This window comes from Patella vulgata, chromosome 5, assembly GCF_932274485.2.
Source record: "Patella vulgata chromosome 5, xgPatVulg1.2, whole genome shotgun sequence".
Classification (NCBI taxonomy): domain Eukaryota; kingdom Metazoa; phylum Mollusca; class Gastropoda; family Patellidae; genus Patella; species Patella vulgata.
Genome location: NC_065883.2, coordinates 29,764,201 through 29,789,913, shown reverse-complemented (window position 1 = coordinate 29,789,913; position 25,713 = coordinate 29,764,201). Strand labels below are relative to the sequence as shown.

Genomic DNA, 25,713 nt, shown 5'->3' with positions numbered 1-25,713 from the left:
GATAACTTCATTTATCAAACTAACTTTAATATTTATAATATTTCAACAATTTATAATAATGTCATTTTATAATAATATTAATAGGTGCATTTTAAATTTTTTTATAAATAAAAGCACTTTTATATAATTCACAATATTTTTATAACATGCAACTTGTGTTGATACTGGGACTCTAAAAGCATTGGGCTGTCTTTATCAATGTGTTATGTGAATACAAAGAGTTCCTGAAGCTATCCCCAAGACACACAACCACATACCCCGAATCTGGCCTGGCATTATACTGGAGATAAATCTCTCTTGTGGTACAGGTAGCCCGGAAGTCAAAACCAGTCATAATTCATTATCCATCTACTTATCTTGTTACAGGATTTTTGTGACTTCATTTTGATACTCATAACAGATTAACATACACATTATTAATTTATTATTTTATACTTCCAGATGTATACAATAAATGAAAAAGAGAGCCCATAACTTTAATGAATTGTGTATGAAAACAGTCCCAGTTCAAAGATAAATATTTATAAAAGCCAGAAAAATTTTACATAGTATATAAAAAAGTGTAATTTTATTCTCATAATTATTTTACTAAGATAACTATCATAACTAAATATTATATTAGTAATTCCAACAATGCTGACCTCTAATAAATATAAAGGTGTCTCCTCTAATGTCATATATTAGAGAATCTATGCATTAATGTAAATTTATTTTATAATTAGTTATATTCCATTAATAGTAAAGCATGCACATTGCAATACATGCATATGGATAATTTATAAACAAACGATCGGTTGCCATTCAACAAAAGGTACACCATCCACAGCAGCCAGGTTGTACTAAAGTTCACAAAGGGTGTCACCACTGTCACCTGATGGTTGATTCATAGCTAACTAGACCATTTATAAGATAGAGCAACAACTCATAAAGTAATTATGGGAAAGCATTAGATTTTGATAGGTTCCTTCTGGATACTGATATCAACAACAGATGATAATGTCCATCAGATGACATAGCCTGTAGAGCACCCACAGGATTTGTCAAAATGATTAAGCGTAATAACTTGGATAATAAGTTTTAAAAATCGATGAAATCCATAAGCTTCTCTGGATATAACCAGTATAAAACTCAATCAATTGATAACTTTCGCCTCTAGACTGTCAACAATACTTTACTTAAAAGTGATCAAGGGACACGACTCTGCAAGTAATTATCGGTCATTGATAAAATTAAAAGACTTATACATCTTATTGGTATAAACTTTAATCAGATGATAGATTTAGCCTCCTGAATGTGGACAACAGACAAGACATGACGACAATAATTGACCACAAATAAATGTAGCTATATAAAATTTGATTTTGATGTGATCATATGCACAGAATTCCCATCCAAACATGATGACAGAATGTCTATACTAGTACATCTGAAGTATTTTCACTTAGAAAACAGTTCAGCTGTGAAATTTGTCAATATTAAATACTTGTACTTTTGCCTGAGGTAGACCGGCATGTAAAATCAAAAGTCCATGTCCATAATTAATTACAAATAACCATAATGATGTCCAACTTTGTGTATTTCAAACCAACAGTGAGACTGATGTCACCATGCCCTCCCCCCCCCCCCCCAATACACACCACAAATTAGTTAGATGACACTCTTTAATTACTTGCACATTTATCTTTTGTTTAAAATTGAGCTTAAAGGGACAATAACACTCTTGCTGGCTTGAAAGCTCCAGAAAATAAATAATATCTCTATCTAAGTACTAGATGTTTAAGTGTCCTACCTGTTGTGTAAATTATCCATTACATCCTATTTTACTTGTCCACAGGGTTCGAAAATATTTTTAAATCGAAGTTTCATTTGAAAAGGTTTACGTTAAGACGTTTCAAACCATTATGTTGAATTTTTCAAAATTTTTAAATAAGGTGTGTTAAGATGAAATCTGTATTATCAATTAATTGAAATATTCTAAAATAGTACAATTTGTTGACCAGAATAAAGATTGGGACATATTATTCAGTTACAACAAGAGTGGTATTGGGCCTTTAACCTAACCAGAAAATGTTCATTATTGAATTTAAATTAGTCAATACACCTGAACAATACACCTAGCTTGAAAGGCGGAGTGAATTAAGAATAATTAATTCATTTGATAGTGCACATTAAATACAATTACACTTATAATACACTGACACATGCATCATTAGTAATATGTGAAGACATTGAGGGGTACAAGTAGAACTTTGCCTTAAATTTATTCACCAAACAAGAATACATGTACATGTATATCTTTAAATAATTGTGGAAGGCTGTGGGTAGTTCTGACCTTCCTAATCCTATGCTACATGTACTAAAGATGTTTTTATATAATTAGTCATGCTTTTAAGGTTAATATTGGATAATATAAAAATATTTAATAATGATAATAATTAATTATCTTTACAAAATATAATTAATATCTATTTTGACATACTGTGGCTTTGGTTATTTATGGTGATACCATCATACAAAAGATAAATGGTAATATAATAATGGAAACATCTTTATAGTATTACAGAAACAAAACTACATGTATAGTCTATTTGAAATCAATGTTAATTCAATTTTTTTTTTTAATTTTGTCTGTAGTTTTGGGGCCTATGAAATCTATGACCACTGAAAAAAGTTTTTGTAACAATTTGAATTTGATAAGATTGAATTTATTTAACAAAAAAAGAAAAATTCATACACACTAAATTGTTACATAACTATAAGCTGCCTGGTTAGAAAACCTAAACCCACCAGTAACATTTGCAAGAATAAATATATCAATAGGATTTGTGATTGTTATAAAAGTATGGTTAACAATGAGTTATATATTAAATAAGATCCTTGACTGAATAAGAAATGAGGTCTCATAAGTGTTCAGAGAGTGTGGCAAGGACAATACACCCAAATTACAATATGGACTTAAAGTGAATGTAATTGTTGTAATATTTCATGCACATGTATGTGTTTGATTTATATTTTATAGGTATAAAATGTTATATATATAATATATATATATTTATACACAAAGATTCTAATATGACCATTTAAATCAGAACCATTTAATATTTCACAAATTATAAAATAGTTTATAAATAATTTGCACTAACTACACAATAATTATTAACATGTAAATTAAAATGAGTGACAATTAATTAATTTTTATATTTTACATAATATTTCTACTAATTACATGGAATACATTTTCTTTCTTGAAAAAGGTAAACTAATTACAAACTAATTACAGAATACTTTAACTAATAAGGACAAATAATTAGTTATTACTTTAATTTAAACTAATTAAAATAGAACAATGTAAATGTATATATCCATAATAGTATAGAGCTGCTTTTATACAAAGCCATTTGTTTTGTAACAGTATCACAGAAGATGAAATATACATATTAATAATCCAACGAAACTAATAGCAAACTTGCAAAACAAATCATATATATATTTCAAAAGGCAAAAATCTGCACCATTCCATGTAAAGACTGTTGTTATATGTAATTAACCACATCTGAGTATATACAGACCTTCATAAAGAACCAATAGAACAATTATTAGTACCTGTACTTTATTTGTTGAAGAGAGATAAAGATGGGGTAGGAAATTAAAATGAAAGCAATGAAAACGTAAACTGACCATCCGGATAATTTTTGGACCAAAAGGTTTTGTAATAAAAGTACATGTACTTTTGACTGTGTGTAGTCACTAACTCAGTATTTAACCTTTATTCTGACATTTTGGACTTTAAATTCTCTAATAAATACACCTTTAGTGTGCAGTCATAGCTTTCTGAGGTTTAACTTTTAATCTAATCTTTAAAAATATCACACATACTATGCAGACTTACTAATTTGGTTGATTATATTTTTTGTTTCATAATAATATAATGTCAAAATCAGATCTTCCACAGGTTAAGCTTATTTTAAAGATAGGTTGCCAGGCAACAAAACATACGTCCACAGCAGCTAAATCGTCCGAACGGTCGACAAGGGTTGTCTCATATTTATTCTTTTGTAGGTAATTAAGGGCATTTAATAGACAATTTCATACAGATGACATTATAATTTTCATCATTTGAGGGGTCACAAGGTTCTAAAAACTAAAATAAGGGCCATAACACTGGAAGTAATCTACCGAAATTGTTGAAATTCGACAGGCTTTTTCATTTTACCAATCCAAATAATGCATATAAATTCCATACAGATTGGATGATAACTTTTGTCGTTTGGACATTCACAAGGTTCAACAAAGTAAAACACAACAAAATGAAACAAGGGCCATAACTCTAGATGTAATTAACGAAAATTTTCTGAAACTGTATGCTTGTTCGTTTTACTAACTTAAACCATACATATAAATTTCATACAAATCGGATAATAACTTTTGTCGTCAGAGCATTCACAAGGTACAACAAAGTGAAACAAGGGCCATAACTCTCGATATAAATAAAATGAAACCAAGTACGAACAATCCAAACCATAAGACAGAATTCGAAGTCCTAAAAAACGTTATAGGCAAAATAGTGTATTCAAGCAAAATAGTGTAATCAGCAAATGGACTGCTCCTTGTGTATAAATTACACGACAAACAGTGGTAACAGGTGTCCGGAAGAGTAAGCTTACCCTGCCTGGCGCCACACCCGCCATAGATGCATCCAAACTATTAGGAGAAATGTCGGTTAAATAGCGTGATTGGTCAATGAACTATCGGTATGCAAAATGCACGCGATGAACTGTCGATGTAATTAACGGAAATTGCTGAAATTCAATAGGATTCTTTGTTTTACTAATTTAAATGATGCATAAATAAATTTCATACAGATCGGTTGATAACTTATGCTGTTAGAGCGTTCACAAGGTGCAACAAAGTGAAACAAGGGCCATAACTCTAGATTTAATTAACGAATATTTCTGAAATTCAATAGGATTTTTTGTTTTACTAATTTAAATGATGCATATAAATTTCATACAGATCGGTTGATAACTTTTGTCGTTAGAGCATTCACAAGGTGCAACAAAGTGAAACAAGGGCCATAACTCCAGAAGAAATTAACAGAAGTTATTGAAATTAAATAGGCTTCTTTATCTCACTAATGCAAACAACATATATCAATTTCAAAACAATCAGATGATAAATGTAGTCTGTAGAGTGTTCACAAGAATTGGGGACAACGGACCGACATAATACTTACGGTAGAAGTAGTTTGTTTATTTTTCAGGCTAGTTTAGATAATTTTCGTTTCAGCTCTATACTGATTCTCATTATACCGACCATCTTTTAATGCTTATAGACTTGTTATATCACGTTGTACATCCATAAAGGATCACCCCAGATGTTATGTTATAATTATATGATCAACTTTTGTTTAAACTGTGTATGCTGACCTTGGTGGATGCAATGATACAATAAAATCTTATCTTATCTTATCTAAAGGACGGACGGAGCAGGGGGGGGTGACGGCAAAATATACGACCACATTTCCCTGTGGGCGTATAAAAAACTACTCTTGGTTCTGTTGATTCAGATTTTGTGTAATGAATATAAATCATAATGTACACAAACCGTGTGTTACTGACAATTGTACTTAACAGCATATCACAATGACAAGATATCCAACTTTCTGAATGGACTGTCTCGATCATCTTGCATAACAATGACCATGTAAAATAAAAGAGTGAAAATTCATCGTTATAGCTACCTTAATTGCATGTATGCTGCATTTCCTGTTAAACCTTGATGCCAGAAGTTAATTGATTAACATTTAATCTTATTAACATGTGATAGATTATTAATCAATATCAAATATAATATCAGTTATACAGAAACAATCCATACAGTTTTCCATGTTTTAAAAAACTTATTTTATCTAAAGATATATTTTTTCTAGAATAAATATATTATCTATTGCACACCCAAACTTCTTATTTGAAGCTACCATGTATTTCTTATCAAAAGGCAAATAATATACCGGTAATAGAATACAAGAACCGGGCCAAAGCCCACAATAAATAACCTTTTTAGTAACATACTGATATATATTTAGCTATAGTCTAGAATATTACTGGTCTATTCCATTTCACACCAACTCATAATGAGTAGACTAATTACATTTTTAAGACAATTATTCCCCGCAAAATAACTTCCTAAGATGCATTGTTTTGAGCAACAAGTATGGTGATCCTGATAGCTCAATGCCATTGTCAATGGTCACAAAATTAGGACTTCAGGCTAAAAAGGAATAGATCTTTGTTTAAATAATATTATCTACAGATGGTATGATAATATACATGTATCTTGAAAATAACAACAATCATATTGATATAATTTACACATGTAATATAATAACCCACTTCACATCATAGGCCCACATTATTGTGAAACAACAAGTTCTATTTTTAGCATCTGAGTGCATTCTGATAACCTTTAGAAGTGTTGCAAAATATTATTTACACAAGTACATGTAGAAATCAAATGTAATATTCTACATAAATATATTAACTCATGCTTTGATGTGTGAATGTGAGCAAATGCTGTACCGGGCACTAATAGGTAATAGTGCGTAATTCTGTTAAGATAATGCATTAATGTGTCAAGAAATGTTTGAAATTAAAGGGTGCTTTTACATTCTTATTTTTTTGGTCATTTCACAGTAACATGAGAAGAGGGTACATGTATAATATAACATGATTGGCAAAGCAAAGTAAATGAAACTAGAGCAGATTAGAAAATGAATTACCGGTAAATTATTTGTACATACATACATTATTATTTAGATATAAAACTTTACTTTTAGCGTGAATTTTTCAGAGCATATGACATAGTTAACTGCCATGTATATTTCAATCTACATACATGATTATTATAAATTACAATGTATATAATTATATAATAATGTATAAAAAATAACAAACACAACAAAACATAGCCAAGGTAAACAAATTGTTTGAAAACATAACAAATTGTTGTTGAACTTTCAAGGCCTACAAAAAGGTGCATATCCAGAGGGTTGCCAGGGTTTACCATGTGTATTGGTTGTATGATGTAAATATGTTTATATATTTCAGACACAGAATAAAATCCGACACCCATTCACTGTAAACGTCAATCAGTAGAAAGTACAACCAATTTCGATGTAGACCTACATGGATTCTACACTGAAATAATGTCAGTGCTGTTTGAATGAGCGGCCAATTTTATGAGTAAGTGTGGCAAGCCTTGCTTATGATTTATGCTTTTTCAAACATGGCCAACGATGCCTCTAGTTTACTGGTTATTCCTTTATAGAATTCAATTTGCTCTTTCAAATATTTTTGCATCATGTCTTTGAAATCTTTCACACGTTCATGATGAAAATTATGCATTTCAGCAAGTGTTCCATATGATATTGTATCAGCGCGTTGTAAAACACTTTGTACTTCTGACTCGCTTAATTTGCCTTCTTCCTGGGATTTTAAACACTCCTTAGCTTTACCTACAGCACCTTCATGGACTTTTAGCACATCCGGGTACGTCTGCAATATTCCTCTATATTCAATTATTGAGTCGATCAAAGGGTGTAGATCTTTAGGTGGTTGTTTTTCGAACATGTCTCCAATCATCATGTAAGCTTCACCCATATAATCAATAGCTGCTGTTAAATCTCGTGAATATGGAACGTTGTCGTCATTGAAGGTTCTAGCTAACCCCCGATAACTACTGCCGATCTTCTGAAACTCCCGTTTAAAAGGCCCCATGTGCTTTTTACTAAAGTCATTATTAGTTGCAACTAAAGTTTTACAATTTTCATTCATGTTCATCACAAAACGACAGAACACTTCCATCTGGCTTTCCACATCTTTCATGTCACAGGCGTGAGGTGGTATCTGCAAAACCAAGAAAAATTTTCCACCTACATATGGATCTTTTTCAGCTTTTCTCTTGCCCTCGGTCCATTTCTTCTCATTTGTGCATGTCAGAAAATGTAGCATGACCTCTGAATGAGCGATCACAGGATGTCTGACCATTCTGTCCAGCCATTGTTGTAGATGCCGCATTCTTTCTTGAATGAAATCCTCTTCGTAGCGTCCAGAAATTTGTTTACATGGTAATGGAGGGACTGGTATGCAAACAAATTTCTCCATCAATCTTAGATGTAGCCAATCAAAATGTTTGTATCTGCGACTAACTTGAATATTGCTGAAAGATGGGGTTAAATGATACGTAATAAAACTTTTTAAACCTTTCATTTTAGTTGCCTTTTTCGGGGATGAAATAGTGCAGGTATATGGACTCTGCAAAGGTGTCCAATCAGGGCCATTTTCTGTTTCAATAATTTTAATCAAATCACTCTCCGGGACATCTGCGTTAACTTGACCCATCATAAATGCCTCACCTCCAAGTTTTGCAAAATGTGAAAATCTGTTGAAGCTACTTTTAACCGTGCCATATTTGGACATGTCTGAAGTTGGTGACACCTGTTTGCGCTCCCTCTTCGGCACAGAGAGGCCAAAGTTTCCTTGACCGTGTGACTCATTCTGACTTCCTGTTGAAGTTGGTGCACCACTCTGATTGTCTGAAAATAAAACAAAAGAAAATTTACAGACTATGAAAAAACACTACATTAATTTTTTTTTTTTAACTTTGTTGTTGTAACTTACATGTGTATTGTACACACTATTAAACTAATTTACTCATACCTTTCAGCTCTCGAGTCTCATGGAGTCATAATGTACTATTGTGGGTTACAGTACAGAGAAAGAGAGAGAGAGAGAGATGGGGTTTAACGTCCACTCGACACAAACTAGGTCATTTTGGGACTAACATATGGTTTAATTTTATTTTAATAATTCGCTTGCGCGTAGGGGTCTTTAGCAGTGGGAGGAAACCAGAGGACCCAGAGAAAACCCACGAGGATGGACAGGCGACCCTACTTCTTGTCACGTACAACTAGGGATTCGAAACCACGCCAGTTGACTCAATGACAGGCCTTATGATACAACGCGCACATGCTAACCATTCGGCCATGCAACCCCTCGGGGTACAGTACAACACAATGTATACACAATACACATTTAGTTCAATGGATTGATTATAAATGCACATAATATGTTCTGTATTATATATAGACCATATACATTGGTGCTAACACATATATTTGACTATTCACATTACAATAATTTTTCTAGGTTATTTAAACTGTTTTTTTGGTATTTGTTATTCGATGTTACTGACAACTTGCGGAATTTTGTCAGTGTTTTGTCTCCTATAGGAAATATTTAATAATATTAGTTCAAGTAAATACTCAATTCAGCAATTAAAGGAATGTTTTATTTTAAATATTCAATATTTTTTAGAACTTTGAAAATGCATCAAAACAATAGAATAAACCCTGAACATTTGAACCGATGCAAATCTCTGAAAACCATTTGAATAATCATTGAGAACATTCAAATAGTAAAATCAACACTGAATCTCTAACCACCAGAACATGTTTACATGAACTGTATGTCCATGTAATTCTATACAAGAATCCTTCTGGAAATTACAAAAATACCATATATAATATGAACGATGTCCACACCTAGCTCTTTAATAAATTATAACTCTTCACTAAATAATACATGTAGATACTCTCAATTAAATGGACCTAAAGTACATATACATGTATGTAGTAGTAAAAGATAATGCACGATTTCGGAAGAAAGATATTGCAATTTTAAGATAAACTTTTTAAAACAATTGATTCTACATGTACATGTAAATACATGTAATCAAGTAAGCCTTGTACATAAGAATTAAATAAATTATTCATGGACGTGCTTATGTGGGCTATTTTCACAAAACAGTACAAATGATAGAAAAAAAATGGTACATTGTATATTCAAGTGATTTAAAATTTACGCAACCATGAAAAACAAACCAACATTGAGGCTGATGTCCCCTGCCGAAATCCTAAAATAAATAGATGACACATTTTAATTTATCGCACATTTATTTTTTTCAAAAGTATAGAGCAATCAAACTGATTATCAACTATACATTAAGTTTCATCACTCTCTATCACAGTGGTTTTCAACCTTTTTTTGCCAACGGCACACCTTGGAACATATGAAAAAATAGCAGAACACCTAGCTAAATATATATGAAAAATATCTGAATTTCGCAAAATAAAAACATGACAAGTCATAGACAGCATACAACTGTAGACACGGAAACATAGAATGACTCAAACTAAATAAAGAAAAACGCAGCTATGAAGTTACCAGTAGACACCACTGAATACTCAATTGGGATCACATGGTTTTTCGCATTTTCTTAGTGTACCGTTCAAAATTTTGCGGCACACTTAGGAAGATCTTGCAGCACACTGGTTGAGAATCACTGCTCTATCAGATAGAATCAAAGTTATCTTGTCCTAAAGCACTGACCAATGAAATTGCTTAGTTCTGCTATAATAGCGTTAGCTCGAAATGTTAATCATTGAACTCAGTCAAGACATTCACCTAATGAACATCTACATCAAGTTTAAGCATTCTACCTAAATTAAAAGCAGAGTTGTTATGTACCAAAGTCTTGACCAATTAAATTGCTTATCTCATCATCGAACGTAGTCATGGACTCATGGTAATGATATAATGAATCTATACTCAGAGTTTCATCACTCTCACTTAATTATAACCAAAGTTATTGTGCCCCAAAGCATTAACCAATCAGATTGCTTATCTCTGCTTACCATAAGCAGACAATGTTTATCATCGAACTCCATCAAGGCATACACCCAATAAACACCTATGCCAAGTGTGAACATTCTAGCTCAATTAGAATGAGAGTTTTTGTGTTCCAAAGTCTCGAACAATCAAATTGCTTATCACTCTGCTTACCCTGGGCAGAAAATGATCATTATCGAACTTAGTCAAGGTATTGATGTAATAAAACTATACACCAAATTTCATCAATCTCAGAAGAGTCCTGCATGGCTATTGCATACTTCCTCTCGAGTTATAAATCTATCTCTAGAATGCAGTGAAAATTTCCTTAAAAATTCATAATTACTTTTTAAAATTTGTCTTTATCGTTATTTGTACATTTTTGTAAAAATAGCCCATATTCAATCATAATATGCCAGATATATTTGAATCAAAATTCAACATTGGTGCTCTTGTTTTGTTCTGTGATGCATAAATAATAAATCATGTAGTCCCATTCTCAGACTCGAAACAAAACACAGAAGAGAATATTGTATAATGTCTAAATCTACTAGATTAATTTCATATTTCCACTGTAACGTACATGTATAAGACTATAACATTAAATAACATCAATAAAAACAGACATTAAACTAATCAAAATACAACATCTGTTTCTAGTAGTAATATTAATCAATGAGAAATTCCACCAAGAAAAAAATGTTATATTTTTACAGAATGGATTACATATAGATGTTACGCAAAGGACTCCAAGCCCAAGGGATATTGGCCGATGACTTGAGTCAGTGAGTGACCTGAATTACTGAATACCAATGGCAATGCACATTTTTTTTACCTCCAATTACGATAACCTTACATAATTTCAAAAGATGCAGTGAATTACACGTCACATTTCAGACTAACCCTGCTCTCCAGGCAATCGGTTAATGGACTAGCGTTCATTTTCGAGAACTTAGAGAATTGATGGACATGTAAATTTTGTATCCATTTGATTGTTTACTACCCATCAGCTATACCCACTAATATAAAGATAGGTTGCCAGGCAACGAAACATACGCCCACAGCAGCTAAATCGACCAAGCAGTCGACAAGGGTTGTCGCATATTTATTCCTTTGTAGGTAAGACAGGGTTACAAGACAGTTCCATACAGATTATAAATTTTGTCGTTTGCAGGTTCACAACGTTCTACCACCCTGTTATTGAAATGATGTGGTACCTATTTATATTGTTCCATATCCAACCTCTTGGGGCAGAGCCACACCCAATTTTTATACGCCCACATGGAAATGTGGACGTATATTGCCGTCACCCCCGTCCGGTCTAACTCCAAAAGTTGTTATCTGATTGTTTTAAAATTGATATACATGTATGTGGTTTACATTAGTGAGATGAAGAAGGATATTTATTTCAATAATTTCTGTTCATTATGTCTAGAGTTATGGCCCTTGTTTCACATCCAATCTTTGTGAAATTTATGTGCATGATTTATATTAGTGAAGTGAAAAAGCCTTTTGAATTTCAGCAATTTCCGTCAATTACTTCTAGAGTTATGGCCCTTGTTTCACTTTGTTGCACCTTAGGAACGCTCTAACATCAAAAGTTATCTGTCGATCTGTATAAAATTTACATGTGTGTCATTTAAATTAGTAAAGAGAACAATCCTATTGCATTTCAGCAATTTCCATTTATTACTTCTAGAGTTATGGCCCTTGTTTCACTTTGTTGCACTTTGTGAACGCTCTAACTTCTAAAGTTATCTGTCGATCTGCATGAAATTTATATGTGCCATTTAAGTTAGTAAAAAGAACAATCGTATCAGCAATTTCCGTTTGTTATGTCTAGAATTATGGCTCGTTTCACTTTATTGAACCTTGTGAACGCTCTAACGCCGAAAGTTATCATCCGATCTTTGTGAAATTATTTAAATTAGTGAAACCACGGACGAGGGCGACAGCAATCACTGTAACCCAGGTATCATTCTATATTGTGTATCCAGCACCAACCTCCCTCACACCCGCTCAACAACCAATCCCTGTTCAAAAATTCGCAAAAAGTGTTCAAAATCACCATAAATCGTTTAATTTGTATTATTGTAAATTGTTTAAATTCAATAGGCTTTGTGGTTTTTACTAGTTTAAATAATGCATAATTTCACAATGATCCGATGATAACTTTCGGCGTTAGAGCGTTCACAAGGTTTAATAAAGTGAAACAAGCCATAATTCTGACGTAATAAACAGAAAATGCTGAAATTAAATAGGCTTCTTTGTTTCACTAATTTAAATAATGCATATAAATTTCAGAAAGATCGGATGATAACTTTTGCCGTTAAAGCGTTCACAAGGTTCAATAAAGTGAAACAAGGGCCACAACTCTAGACGTAATAAACAGATATTGCTGAAATTCAATAGGATTCTCCGTTTCACTAACTTAAATATTGCATATAAATTTCACAAAGATTGGATGTTAACTTTTGGCATTAGAGCGTTCACAAGGTTCAACAAAGTGAAACAAGGGCCATAACTCTAGACGTAATACATGGAAATTATTGAAATTAAATAGACTTCTTCATCTCACTAAGGATGTAAACAACATACATCAATTTTAAAACAATTGGATGATAACTTTCGGCATTAGAGCGTACACAAGAAATTGTTGACGATTGACGGACGGACTGACGGATGCGACACGACGGCAATATATACGTCCACATTTCAATGTGGGCGTATAAAAATGGTTCACCTCATAGACTAACATATTTTCAAGCAAACCCTGTCTCTCTCTCTCACAACGAGCTTTCAGACTGGCCATTCAACTGACTGAGGTGCATAATGCAGAACATACATGTACCATCATTTATGCATGTATCATGTATCTCACGATTTAGTAGTAGTTTCTAAAGATTAAATGAAAGTCTGATTGTCTACTAGTTCTAGTTCCATTTTGGCTTAATGTGTCGAAAGCAGGACAAAAAATTGGTTATGTTTCAAAAAATGACTTTATCTGTAAAGTTTTCAACACAGATTGTCATTCTTCGAAACAATTCAAGTATATTCTCAACATGTAAAATTCAATGAAATCAAAAATAACATCTAAGAGGGATAGTGATTTTAGTACAAATCAAAACCAAGCAAATATTTCAAGACTATATACATATACTTCAAGTCATGTCTCTTTAATACCAGGGTCTATCCTTGTATATTACATGTACTTCTTACATTTTAATTTGGTCCAGAGGATGATTAACCGTAGTAATAAATAATTCAAATAAATACTTATCAAAAGTCTGTTTATTAATCTAATTAGTGTATTGTTTTTTCCAAGATAAGTAAATGAAAATGAAAAATACTTCCATATTTCCATATGTACGTATGATCTAGTCTATTCAATTTGTTCAAGCACGAACGAGTTCAGATCAAATGGCCTACTTCAACCTTCTCTGGGTAATAAACAATAATTGTAGATCCGTGTATTTCTAGTTCAACAAGCCAACAGTGAGGCTGATGTCCCCCGCCGAAATAGGAAAATAATTAGAGGACACATATAAATTTATCACAAATTATCTTTTACAAAGTATTGAACAATCAAACAGTATATCTTTACTTATAGTCTAACAATCAAAGTAGGAGAGTTACTGTTTTCCAAAGTCTCGACCAATCAAATTGCGTATCGCTCTGCTTACCCTGAGCAGAAAATGCTCATTATCAAACTTAGTCAAGGTATTACTGTAATGAAACTATACACCAAGTTTCATCAATCTCACTTAATTAGAACTAAAGTTATCGTGTCCCAAAGCATCAACCAATCAAATTGCTTATCTCTGCTTACCCTAAGCGGAAAATGCTCATCTTCGAACTCCATCAAGGCATTGACCTAATCAACACATACACCAAGTTTGAACATTCTAGCTCAATTAGGAAGAGAGTTATCGTGCCCCAAAGTATCAACCAATCAAATTGCTTATCTCTGCTTACCCTAAGCGGAAAATGCTCATCTTCGAACTCCATCAAGGCATTGACCTAATAAACACATACACCAAGTTTGAACATTCTAGCTCAATTAAAAGTTATCGTGTCCCAAAGCATCAACCAATCAAATTGCTTATCTCTGCTTACCCTAAGCGGAAAATGCTCATCTTCGAACTCCATCAAGGCATTGACCTAATCAACACATACACCAAGTTTGAACATTCTAGCCCAATTAGGAAGAGAGTTATCGTGTCCCAAAGCATCAACCAATCAAATTGCTTATCTCTGCTTACCCTAAGCGGAAAATGCTCATCTTCGAACTCCATCAAGGCATTGACCTAATAAACACATACACCAAGTTTGAACATTCTAGCTCAATTAGGAAGAGAGTTATTGTGTCCCAAAAAGTGTGACGGACAGACAGACGGACGGACAGACAGACGGACAGACAGACGGACGGACAGACAGACAGACAGACAGACAGACAGACAGACAGACAGACGGACAGACGGACGAACCCATTTTAATAGTCCCCTGCTTTCTTCGAAAGGCGGGGGACAATTACTAAATGTGATTGAAACAATTCGTCCTTAATAAAACACCTATTTTACATCCATGAGGAAGGATAAGGCACATGTACCAATTTAAGTGTGCTAGAAACGATAAAGAATACAGTTGTAGCAACCAGTGAATACAGTTTGTGTACATTTTCTATAAAACCAACAATTGTGACACAGGGACTTGCTCCATTTACACTATCTTAAGGCACCAACAGAATTTTTCAGATACAGATTACCATCCTACCAAATCTATATACATTTTTGTAATGCACCACCAATATTAAAGTTCAATCATATCATGCTAGATTAAGACTGGAGTCATTCAAATTGATTACCCTGTGGATAAATATAAAGAATCCAAATATTGGACATAAGGGTCAACAATAACAAAATGGAGTGTTCAAATATTTTTTTTTACATCCACGCAAACACATATTTGGCTTTATCAAATTGTGACGTACAATATATATAGTCAAAGGAATGCCGACCCTGACCATTTTCAGTTTTTAAAGTGTCTTAAATCAAATAATGGAGCACTGAATATATACTTGAACTATTGGATGTACATGTACATGTATAAGACAAAATTATAAATGATGAGTAGGCAACACCTACATGTATGTTCAGTAGAACTATTGCTACTGTATGAACTGCTAACTAATGACAAGTCAGTCATCAACTGGGGGAAGTACATTTAACAGGTCAATATATTAAGCTATGTAAAAGCATTTAAGTACTTGTTGAGTCAGTCAACAGTCGGACTAGCAATTAAAACCAAACAATATCCACATTGATACAAATACACCAGGGCACTTGACTGAACCGAAAAATGACTTTCTCTGCTGTCCATGACTTGTGTGTCATTTCCTGATTTTGATTTCCGAGTCAAGTTACACAGCAAGGCCAATGAATGGCACTGATCAATTTCAGTAGGAAAATATAGAATTTAACTCAAATTTGTCTCTAGAAAATAGAAAAAAAAATCTACTAAAAATGCTATCTTATGAAACTCAGACAGCTTTCTATACTATTACTAGTCTGTAATTTAATATAAGTATTAATTAGAAAGCTATCTTAAAATAAGTATTGTAAAAACTAAAATCTATTTAATTGAGAATGTAAAAAAACTTACAAAATATGAATGCAATTATACGCCACTGTATACATTGTATTAAGTTTATTTATGTCATGGTGATATTACCATACTGATAATCTAATTTATGTGTCATGACATTGAACTACTGTATCACTAAGTAATTAGGTTATAAATGAACATATTATAAAACAAGTTTAATTAAATATTCCTACCTACTTTGGATGACTAATTAAACAACTTCTTTCTAAATGTATCTGGGGGATCACGTGGCTAAGTGGGTAAGACGCTAGCTCGCTAGCCTTGAGGTCGGGTGTTCGATCCCTGCATTGGCCGAGAAAGTTCATCCAGATTTTCCGGCGTGGTTCTCCCTTGTCAGTGATGCAGGACGGAGGGGCTGACAAGGAAAGCTGTCTAGTCGTTCGGATGGGACGAAAAACCGAGGTCCCGTGTACACATTGGCGTGCAAATAAAAGATCCCTTGGCAGTTGGAATTCGATATAAGAGTAGGCCGTAGTGCCGCTGTCCGGGCAAAATTTCCCTCATAGCACACTGTATGGCGTATGCCCGTCTTCATTAGCCCAGGTTAGGAGCAGAACAGTAGGACGTTAAACCCCATTTCATTTCATTTCATTTCTAAATGTATCTACAATTTTCATTAAAATTAAAAGTGATAAAATTGTTCCCAGTAGAAAGGATTTTTAGTAGAATAAAGCTATAAACTGCATGTACTTTAAGGGTTTTTTTAAAATTCTTTAATTAACAAATGGCTTCTTCTATGCCTAACTATAAGCTTCAATGGAAAAAAATCGTACCCAACCACTGCTGATCATATGAGCTGCTAGATGTACTTTTATAACGGTACTGCACTGAAATTTATTGAATCATTTAAATACATTTAACTTTTTTATGATTTAGAGAGAGAGAGAGAAATGGGGTTTAATGTCCACTCAACACAAACTAGGTCATTTTGGGACTAACAGATGGTTCATTTTTATTTCAATAATTGGCTTGCGCAGAGAAATCCCACGAAGTTGGACAGACTTGTCACGTACATGTACAACCAGGGAATCAAAACCCTGCCAGTAGACTCAATGACAGACCTTATCATACAGCGTGCTAACTGCTAACCATTCGGCCATCCAACCCTCCATGATTTAGAGAGAGAAAATTAATTAACTAATCTGAATCATTGACTACATGTGTAAATGATAGAACCCGTATCTACATTTGGCTTTACTGTACAAGAAGCAAGTAAAGGTATGTTCATAAGTTCAATGAATTGTACAGTTGAGTAGAATGGTCGCTTTAATTAAGTGCATCCTGCATCAATTTTCTGTGTGCTTTGTGATCTGATCCTACCGGTGACAACAAAATGAGTCTTAATGACCAAAAACTTAAAAATGAGTTATATGTGTCATCTTAATGTCATAAGCTGTCTAATGGTACAAAAATCATTGCTCTACCTTACTCCATCATCAACATATTCAAGTTCATCACAGTCCGGGAAACCAGAAATGCCTATTTCGAGAAAACTTTTTTAAAGATTACGGTCAAAATTTCTGCTATGCATGACAAAAGTCCTTAGTAACCAACCAGATGGTTAAAAATGCCAAACTGACACTAAACTTGGCACAATTGTTAAGAACATCAGATTCAACATAAAACACATAATTTCAATAAAATCATGCCTTTTGGAATGTTCCTGTTTAATGTTGTCACAAAAATAATCCAAAACAAGATCGTTCCATTTTTGAACACAGGCCGATGCAGACAAATTAGAAGCTGTTAAGCTGTTCATACATTTCGCCACGGTTTGCTCTTTCGAAAAAAGTGCAATTTAAACAAGGGATGTTTGTTTACTAAAACTACACATTTTTTTAAAATTAACTACAGTTTTAATTCATAACTTTATAATTTACTGCCTGTTGACGATAACTCGAAAGGCAGCCGTCATCTTGGTTACGATGACATCACTAAAGTTTAACCAATCAGATGTCGCGATAGACGGGTCACGTCATAGCCATAAGTGGGTCACGGCCTCCACAAAGTCACATAGCAACAAGGCGAGTTTGTTTACAATTTTAAACGATGCTATTGGCTGAGTAGTGGTGTTGAATATTATAATGAGTACTATAAATAGAAAGAGGGGATTTCGCTGGTTGCTTTGGTATTGATTACGCGGGGGGCTTCCTTTGGCAAAATGAGTACATTTTCGGGCAAAATTGGTCAATTATGGCTTTGTTACAAGTAAGTTGACATACTTTGAGTAAACTACTCCTTACTAATTGCTCTATTTCTACCTTTATCGATGTTTTTTTTTCCTAGTAAAGTGTGTCAGGCTGAATTTTAACATGATAATGTATTCGAAAATGGTCAAAACCCTTTACATTATCTATTTTAACTATTATAGTGGGAACTGCCATCTTTATATCTAATATCCCATAATGTATCTTTAACGATGGTTATTATAAACTTACCTGTGTGTTTGAAATCCCCTGCCCCCTCCCCGTTAAATAAAATCCATTCTACAATTAATTCTTTCAAAGAATAAAAAATTTGACGTATTTACTTGTATTTTTGACCGAGTTCGAGACAACATAACTTTCGTCACGTATTGGACAAAACCAGTGAAGCTTTTGTAACCCCTTTATACGAAAATGATCTCTCCCGAAGAGTGATGTAATCAGCTTCCATTTTAGTATTTTTCGATGTCAGAAGTTGGTGGAAATTCAATTTTTCAAGAGGAAACTTTTTTACTTGTTGGGATATTAACTTGTGCAATGGATTTTATTTAACAGTAGGCGATTTCAAACACACAGGTAAGTTTATAAGTACCGGTAGTTTCTTCATAATCGAAGAAATCCATTCAAAATTTACGATGGTTCAGACAGTAGAACAAAAACTATAAGATAGACTAAGTAGCTATAGTTTATCGAATGCCAAAGAATACCAATTGTGTAACTGGACCCAAAATTCACATTCAATTTTCAATTGTCCGTTAAATTGTTTCTTGCCTCTTTTAAGGAGTGTCCTGAGTGAACTAAAAGGTCAAAACAAAACTATGAAACATTCGTTTTACGCTTTGTCCATCAATACTAACACAGTTGGTATCCAACAAATGAACCCACCCTTTTGACCGTGTCAGTTATCAAAATGAAGTGGAAAGGACCAACAAAGTTTATACGACGATGTCAAAAGTTTAATTGCGCAATCAAGTTACGTTGTTTTTTTATTTACCTGTGCTATTGCTAGACTGGTCATCATCGTCCTCCCATTCATCGTCCCATTCGTCGTAACTTGCTTCTCTATTGCCAAGTCCATGATTGGCGTTGTTTACTGGATTATGTGCTGTTACTCCCAGCGGCAAGTTATTCGGTATTGACGGTAGATTAGGGGGAGGGGGCGGCGGAAATTGGGGCTCGGGTATTGAAAGAAGTTCTACATAAGTTTCTGGGATTAATCCCTGATCCCCATTTTCTCTCCTCGCCTCCCACCACCCTTCGCCTATATCCTGCCTGACTATCGTCAATATTTCGTCAGGTTCAAAAGAAATCTCGCCATTTGTTGAATCTCCATCAAACTGATACAATCCCTTGGCTTGAACAGCCGCCATGTTGACTAAACACTGTTTTTATCTCCCCTTGCTGCTGTCACCTGACAGTAGCCGAGAACAATAAGGCGGAAAGCAATAAACCCTTACACAATTAAAATTAAAGGACAATATTGGTGTCAGTCATTATCAGTTATCACATATGTGACAGAACTAATTAAACACGTTCCAAATATAATTTTAACACAGAGATCATTGCTACGATAGCTGAGTAATACAAGTTTCCTGAATCGGAAGTGACGAACGCCAAAGGAAAACACGAGTCATACCTCTATATAACTGACTGATGACGAGGGATAACAGATACACGGACGAATTTCTGCTAATAATTCCTTCCAAGACCAAAAGTTGTTGTGTGAGACTGTGAGAGGATATCTGACAATTCATAAAAAGAATTGACTACCACTAGATAAGAGAACACGAAAGAAAAACAGAAAACGTCAGTGCATTACCATGTTTTTATAAGGTATAGAATGAATATAAACAAGGGAATGTACGGACTGTTTCTATCTTTTTCGTGTTCTCTTATCTAATGACATTCAATTACTTTATTGAATTGTCAGGTATCCTCTTACAGTCCCATATAACAACTTTTGGTCTTCGAAGGAATTATTAATGAGCAGAAATTCGACTGGCACCAATATTGTCCTTTAAATGCGATTACACACATGTATGTTCTACAAGATAAAACATACCTACCGCACCAGGAAGTGAATAGAGAGAATAGAGTAGCTAATTAGTTCAACTGTAAATTGAAACATTCCACATTAATTGAATCTCAGCATATCACTCTAATATAATTAAATGCAAGGAGGAAAAGTATACCAGTAGCCTATGGACTTTCTTTTGTTGGAATATTAAATATTGTTATTTTATGAACTGAAAAAAAGATTGAACAGAAACTATTGCTCTAAACCTCAACTTACTATAAATTTAATTGATAATTTTGAATAATTGTTAAAATTGATCATTTCAAACTGGAATTTCAGCTCCACCAAGCAACTTTAAAGGTAATTTCAGGGCGCGTCCAGGAATTTGACGTGGGGGTGGGGTGAGGGGGGGGGGCAGAATTTACCGAGGAGGCTGGGTATAAACTGGCTTTACTATTTTTTCTTTTTCTTCATACTTGCTGCAGTTTAACAAAAGTTGTCGCTCGTTTTCGATCGGGTTTAAGTCGCAAAATTTGCGGGATTTTTTTTTTTTTTTTTTTTTTTGTATCGGCCCCTCTCTATTTCTAAGTGATGCGCACTGAGTCGAGGTGTGGTCATAGCTTTCTTATGATGTCTATTTTTAACCGAATATAAATAGACTGGAGAGTTCGCAACACCTGTAACTCACGTTTTTCTTATTTTGAGAAAACAAAGGAAAACGTAATGAATGAATATTAAACCCCGGCTTATCCATTGATTTAACTATTGAGTTACTAGGTTTTTCTGTGGCATACTAGGCAAATGAAGGAAGTTGCTAGGTTGTGTCAAGGATGTAACTGCTTACAAAATCAAAAGATTGGAATATCTAGGACAACAACAGGAAGCACATACCCTATAGTAACTACAAATTAGGTCCTAACTCAATTTTGATAAAAAAAAAAAAAAAAAAAAAGTGAGTTACTTATAGGTTTTGACTTTTGACGGGAGTAACTGTAAACTGAATGTATCATTATAAATTTGTTTGTTATAATATTCTTAACAGAACACAATTTTTATGGGAAACAATCACTGGTTTTATTCTAATAGCACGACGTTTCGACAAGTATCCTCTTATCGTTATCAAGCACAATGACATTTAGTTCGTTCGTTCGTTTCTGGGGTTTTACGTCCACTTCCACCTAAGGTGATATCGTAGACAAAAACACACACATTTAGTAAACTTGGATTTAATATATAAGAGTTCATGATGAAGCCATTTACAAAAATTAAATAATAATAACATTAAGAAGTAAAAGATTAAGCAAAAACAACACAATATAATAGACCCACGGTCCAACCAAAGGATAATGTTGACTAACAATGAATGCCTTCAAAGGGAGCCATTGGGTGAAACCATATTGCAGTTAATGAGGTGATCAAGATGAGACCATTCACCAAGAAATACAAACACAACATAACCCTACATCCATTGTCTAAATAAACATGAAAAATATATGCGTACTAATTAAGCAATCCAGGAAATAGATGATGTTAAACAAATGTAAACCATAACAAAATATGAAAAAAACAATAAATAATAGGAATAAATAAGCAATATGAGGTGATTAAACATGTATTCTTATCTCCAACTTAACTTGTTATAACCAGTAGGTATTTTATTCTAGAGTATACGGGCTGTTGTAACACGTTTATATCTCGCCTATTGAAAGGGAATTCGAAAATAATAATTGCACCCGGTAGTTAATACCAATAACGCATTAATGTTATAATAAGTGATATATACTATACACGTTCATTAACAACACAGTGTGACATTTACATAACCCCAGTAGCCAAGGCGTTTAAGTATAGAAATCTGACTTGTTTGCAATTAATGTAAGGTTTATTGTGTCTGCTAACAAACTTTATAAATAAAAAGCAAGAACCAATATGAATTTCCCTTCCTGATTTAGTAATATACCTCCCCCATCATTTTAATGGTAGTACTACTACTACATAAATGACTAGCAAATTATCCCGTCCGCTATACCTTAAAAAACATCAAGAAGTGATAACTGAGCTGATAATCGATCTTGTTTTTCAGTTTTCACAATGAAAAATTCATACTGGTGTATCATCCGACGTCGACCGGTGAATGGGCGTGATAAAATCAGTTGAGTAATGCTATCTATAGATAACCGCCATAGGGGAAAGTCATACAAATTTAAGGACCGGTTTCTTTGGCAAGGTCCGGCATTAATTGTGAATATTTACACATATTCTGACCCCGAATATAATGCTAAAAAGCCGAATACTTTGTCTTTCGAAAGATGTACTTTCAACCTCTATATGCAATTTATTGATCCCCAATAATTATATTCTGGAAGGGGGCCATGGGACCTCGGACTTGGGAGAGGGGGGTGGGGGCATCATATTCCATGGAGTGGATTGTAAGAAATGCTTTTTTTCCGGGAGGGCCTGTACAAACACCCGATGCACATGTCATAAGGACTGTCATTGGCGTACATGGTTTCGATTCCAAGCGAGTCGCCTGCCCAACCTCGTGGGACTTCTCCTGATCCTGCTAAAGACTTTACTATACAGACGATTTATTGAAATAAAATTGAACCATATGTTAGTCCTAAAAGCACATTATTATTTAATCTCATCAGCGTGAAGGAGAGAAATTAATTATGGATACATATACCAATAACACTGGAGGAATAAGATAGCGTGAGAGATAGAATGAATAATAGATGGACAATACGCTCCCCTTTCAAGACGTCAGACATACCTTCAAAGTGCATCAAAGACTGCAATGGCGGAAAGAAGGGAATTAAGGTGAGTTGTGTTCTCAAATGAAAACTTTACTTCTTCGTTACCATTTAGTTTGAATTTGTGCTTAACGTTGTCTGGGTATTGACAAATTAAATTCAGAAACAAAAAGCTTATCTCATAAAATTAACGGTACGTAATAAAAATTATCCCCGAACGGAATGCTTAATACGACATGACGAATCCATCTGAGAATAACAGGTGTGTGGTTGGGGGGGGGGGGGGAGTAGCGCGTGCGCGTTGCATCATAAGGTATGTCATTGAGTCAAATGGCGTGGTTTCAATTCCCCGGTTGTACGTGACAAGGAGTAGGGTCACCCGGCGAACCTCTTGGGTTTTCTACGGGTTCTCTGGTTTCCTCCCATTGCTAAAGACCCCTACGCGTATACGAATTATTGAAATAAAATTGAACCATATGTAAGTCCGAAATGACCTGGTTTGTGTGTGTGTGTGTGTGTGTGTCTCTCTCTCTCTCTCTCTCTCTCTCTCTCTCTCTCACACACACACACACACAGAGCCGATCTGGGTAACAACATCTGAGAGTGTACAGAGACGATATGGCACTTCCGAACAAGTTGCTTTTATTAATATAACCAGCGGATGCCATGCAAGATACGCCAACATTTTGCAAGCTAAAAAAAAAAATATGCGATTTTACCATAATCCAGGAAGTTACGGTCCGATATGCACGAATATCGAAACAACCGAGATCTTTTGGATATAACATATATTTTGAGTTTCATCAAGATCGGATAAAAATTGTGACTTCTAGAGTGTCCACAGTCTTGGTATAGATGTACTTGTAGCCTACACTATTATTTGCGTACTAGTAGCAGTCATTTTGTAGGACAGTTTCGGTCCGATTTTTACGAAATTCGAACTCAACATCATTAAGGTCTAACGATGATATATTTAAACGATTTTTCAAACAATGGGAGCCGTAATCCAGGAGGTTACGATCCGATATGCGTGATTATCAAAAGGAGCCGAGATTTTTGTGATATAAACATAAATTTAAAGTTTCATCAAAATCGGATCAAACTTGTGACCTCAAGGTTCACAACCTTTATATATATAATACTTTTTCACTATTTGCGTACGAAATGCGGCCATTTTGGCAGACAGTGTCGGTCCGATTTTCAAGAAATTCAAACTTAACCGATATGCGTGATTATCAAAAGGAGCCGAGATTTTTGTGATATAAACATAAATTTAAAGTTTCATCAAAATCGGATCAAACTTGTGACCTCAAGGTTCACAACCTTTATATATATAATACTTTTTCACTATTTGCGTACGAAATGCGGCCATTTTGGCTGACAGTGTCGGTCCGATTTTCAAGAAATTCAAACTTAACCGCCATTATGATGTAACGGTGATAATTCGAACGTTTTTTTTTTTAATCGGATAAAAATTGTGATCCCTAGAGTGACCACAAGCTACAACGCGATTTTTCGTACAGTCAGGGGTCGTAACCCAGGAAGTTACCATCCGATATGCCCGAATATTGAAAGGAATTAAGATCTTTGGGATATAAACATACATTTCAAGTTTCATCAAAATCGAATGAAAAATGTTACCTCTAGAGTGTCCACAAGCTAAACACGTGATTTTCGTACAAGTAGGGGGGGGGGGGACATAATTTATGAAGTTACCATCCAACACATGCCAATTTCGAAAGGAACCGAGATCTTTGGGAGATAGACCTATATTTCAAGTTCCGTCAAAATCGTATAAAAATATTAACCTGTAGAGTATCCACAAACAAATTGTGGACGTACGTCCGGGTGTCCAGTCTAACAGGAGCGACGACAATTTACATCCACATGAAAATGTGGGCATATAAAAAAATCTCGTGCATATAGCCTCACATGATTAATAAGTACAGTGGTATCAGGTGTTCTTGAAAGATTAAATATACCGACTTGAACCGCATACATTGCACTCTTCTTAATATTTATAATGTGAGCTAGTCATTACTGCCAGTTGCTTAGCTCTTCCGGCAGCTCTTTATCTAACATCCATATAGCAATAATTATACGGCATTTATATTCAATGGCCCAAGACGTTGCTTCCAACCTAGCTGTTCTGGACAATAGAGTATAGTGTTTCTCTCTCTGTATGTTTTACAGTAGGGGCCCATGTTTTCTGACAAAGTAAGTCTTTATAGCACGAGGTTACCCCTATCTTTGTGGCCCGTAGGCCTTATATCACGTGGGTTTCGTAATTCGCCTAGAAATCACAAGGGCGTGTACACCTCGGTGCGCACTTAAAAGAACCCTTGACA

The 25,713-nt window shown here is 34.2% G+C and overlaps 1 protein-coding gene across 2 annotated transcripts; it reads right to left on the bottom strand.

Annotated features, from left to right (window-relative positions):
* Window positions 1-6: 6 nt before the first annotated feature.
* LOC126820499 (sorting nexin lst-4) lies at window positions 7-19,965 on the bottom strand. 2 transcript variants are annotated; one of them, XM_050548521.2, is made up of 3 exons: window positions 19,590-19,965; window positions 17,165-17,218; window positions 7-8,593 (listed from the first exon to the last, which is right to left on the bottom strand). In XM_050548521.2, exons 1-3 carry the CDS (start codon window positions 19,963-19,965, stop codon window positions 7,269-7,271), a joined length of 1,755 nt encoding a protein of 584 aa, XP_050404478.1. In that variant the 3' UTR covers window positions 7-7,268. The 2 variants fall into 2 exon arrangements, with proteins under 2 accessions (XP_050404478.1, XP_050404479.1); XM_050548522.2 differs by lacking the exon at window positions 17,165-17,218.
* Between the last annotated feature and the right edge of the window lie 5,748 nt (window positions 19,966-25,713).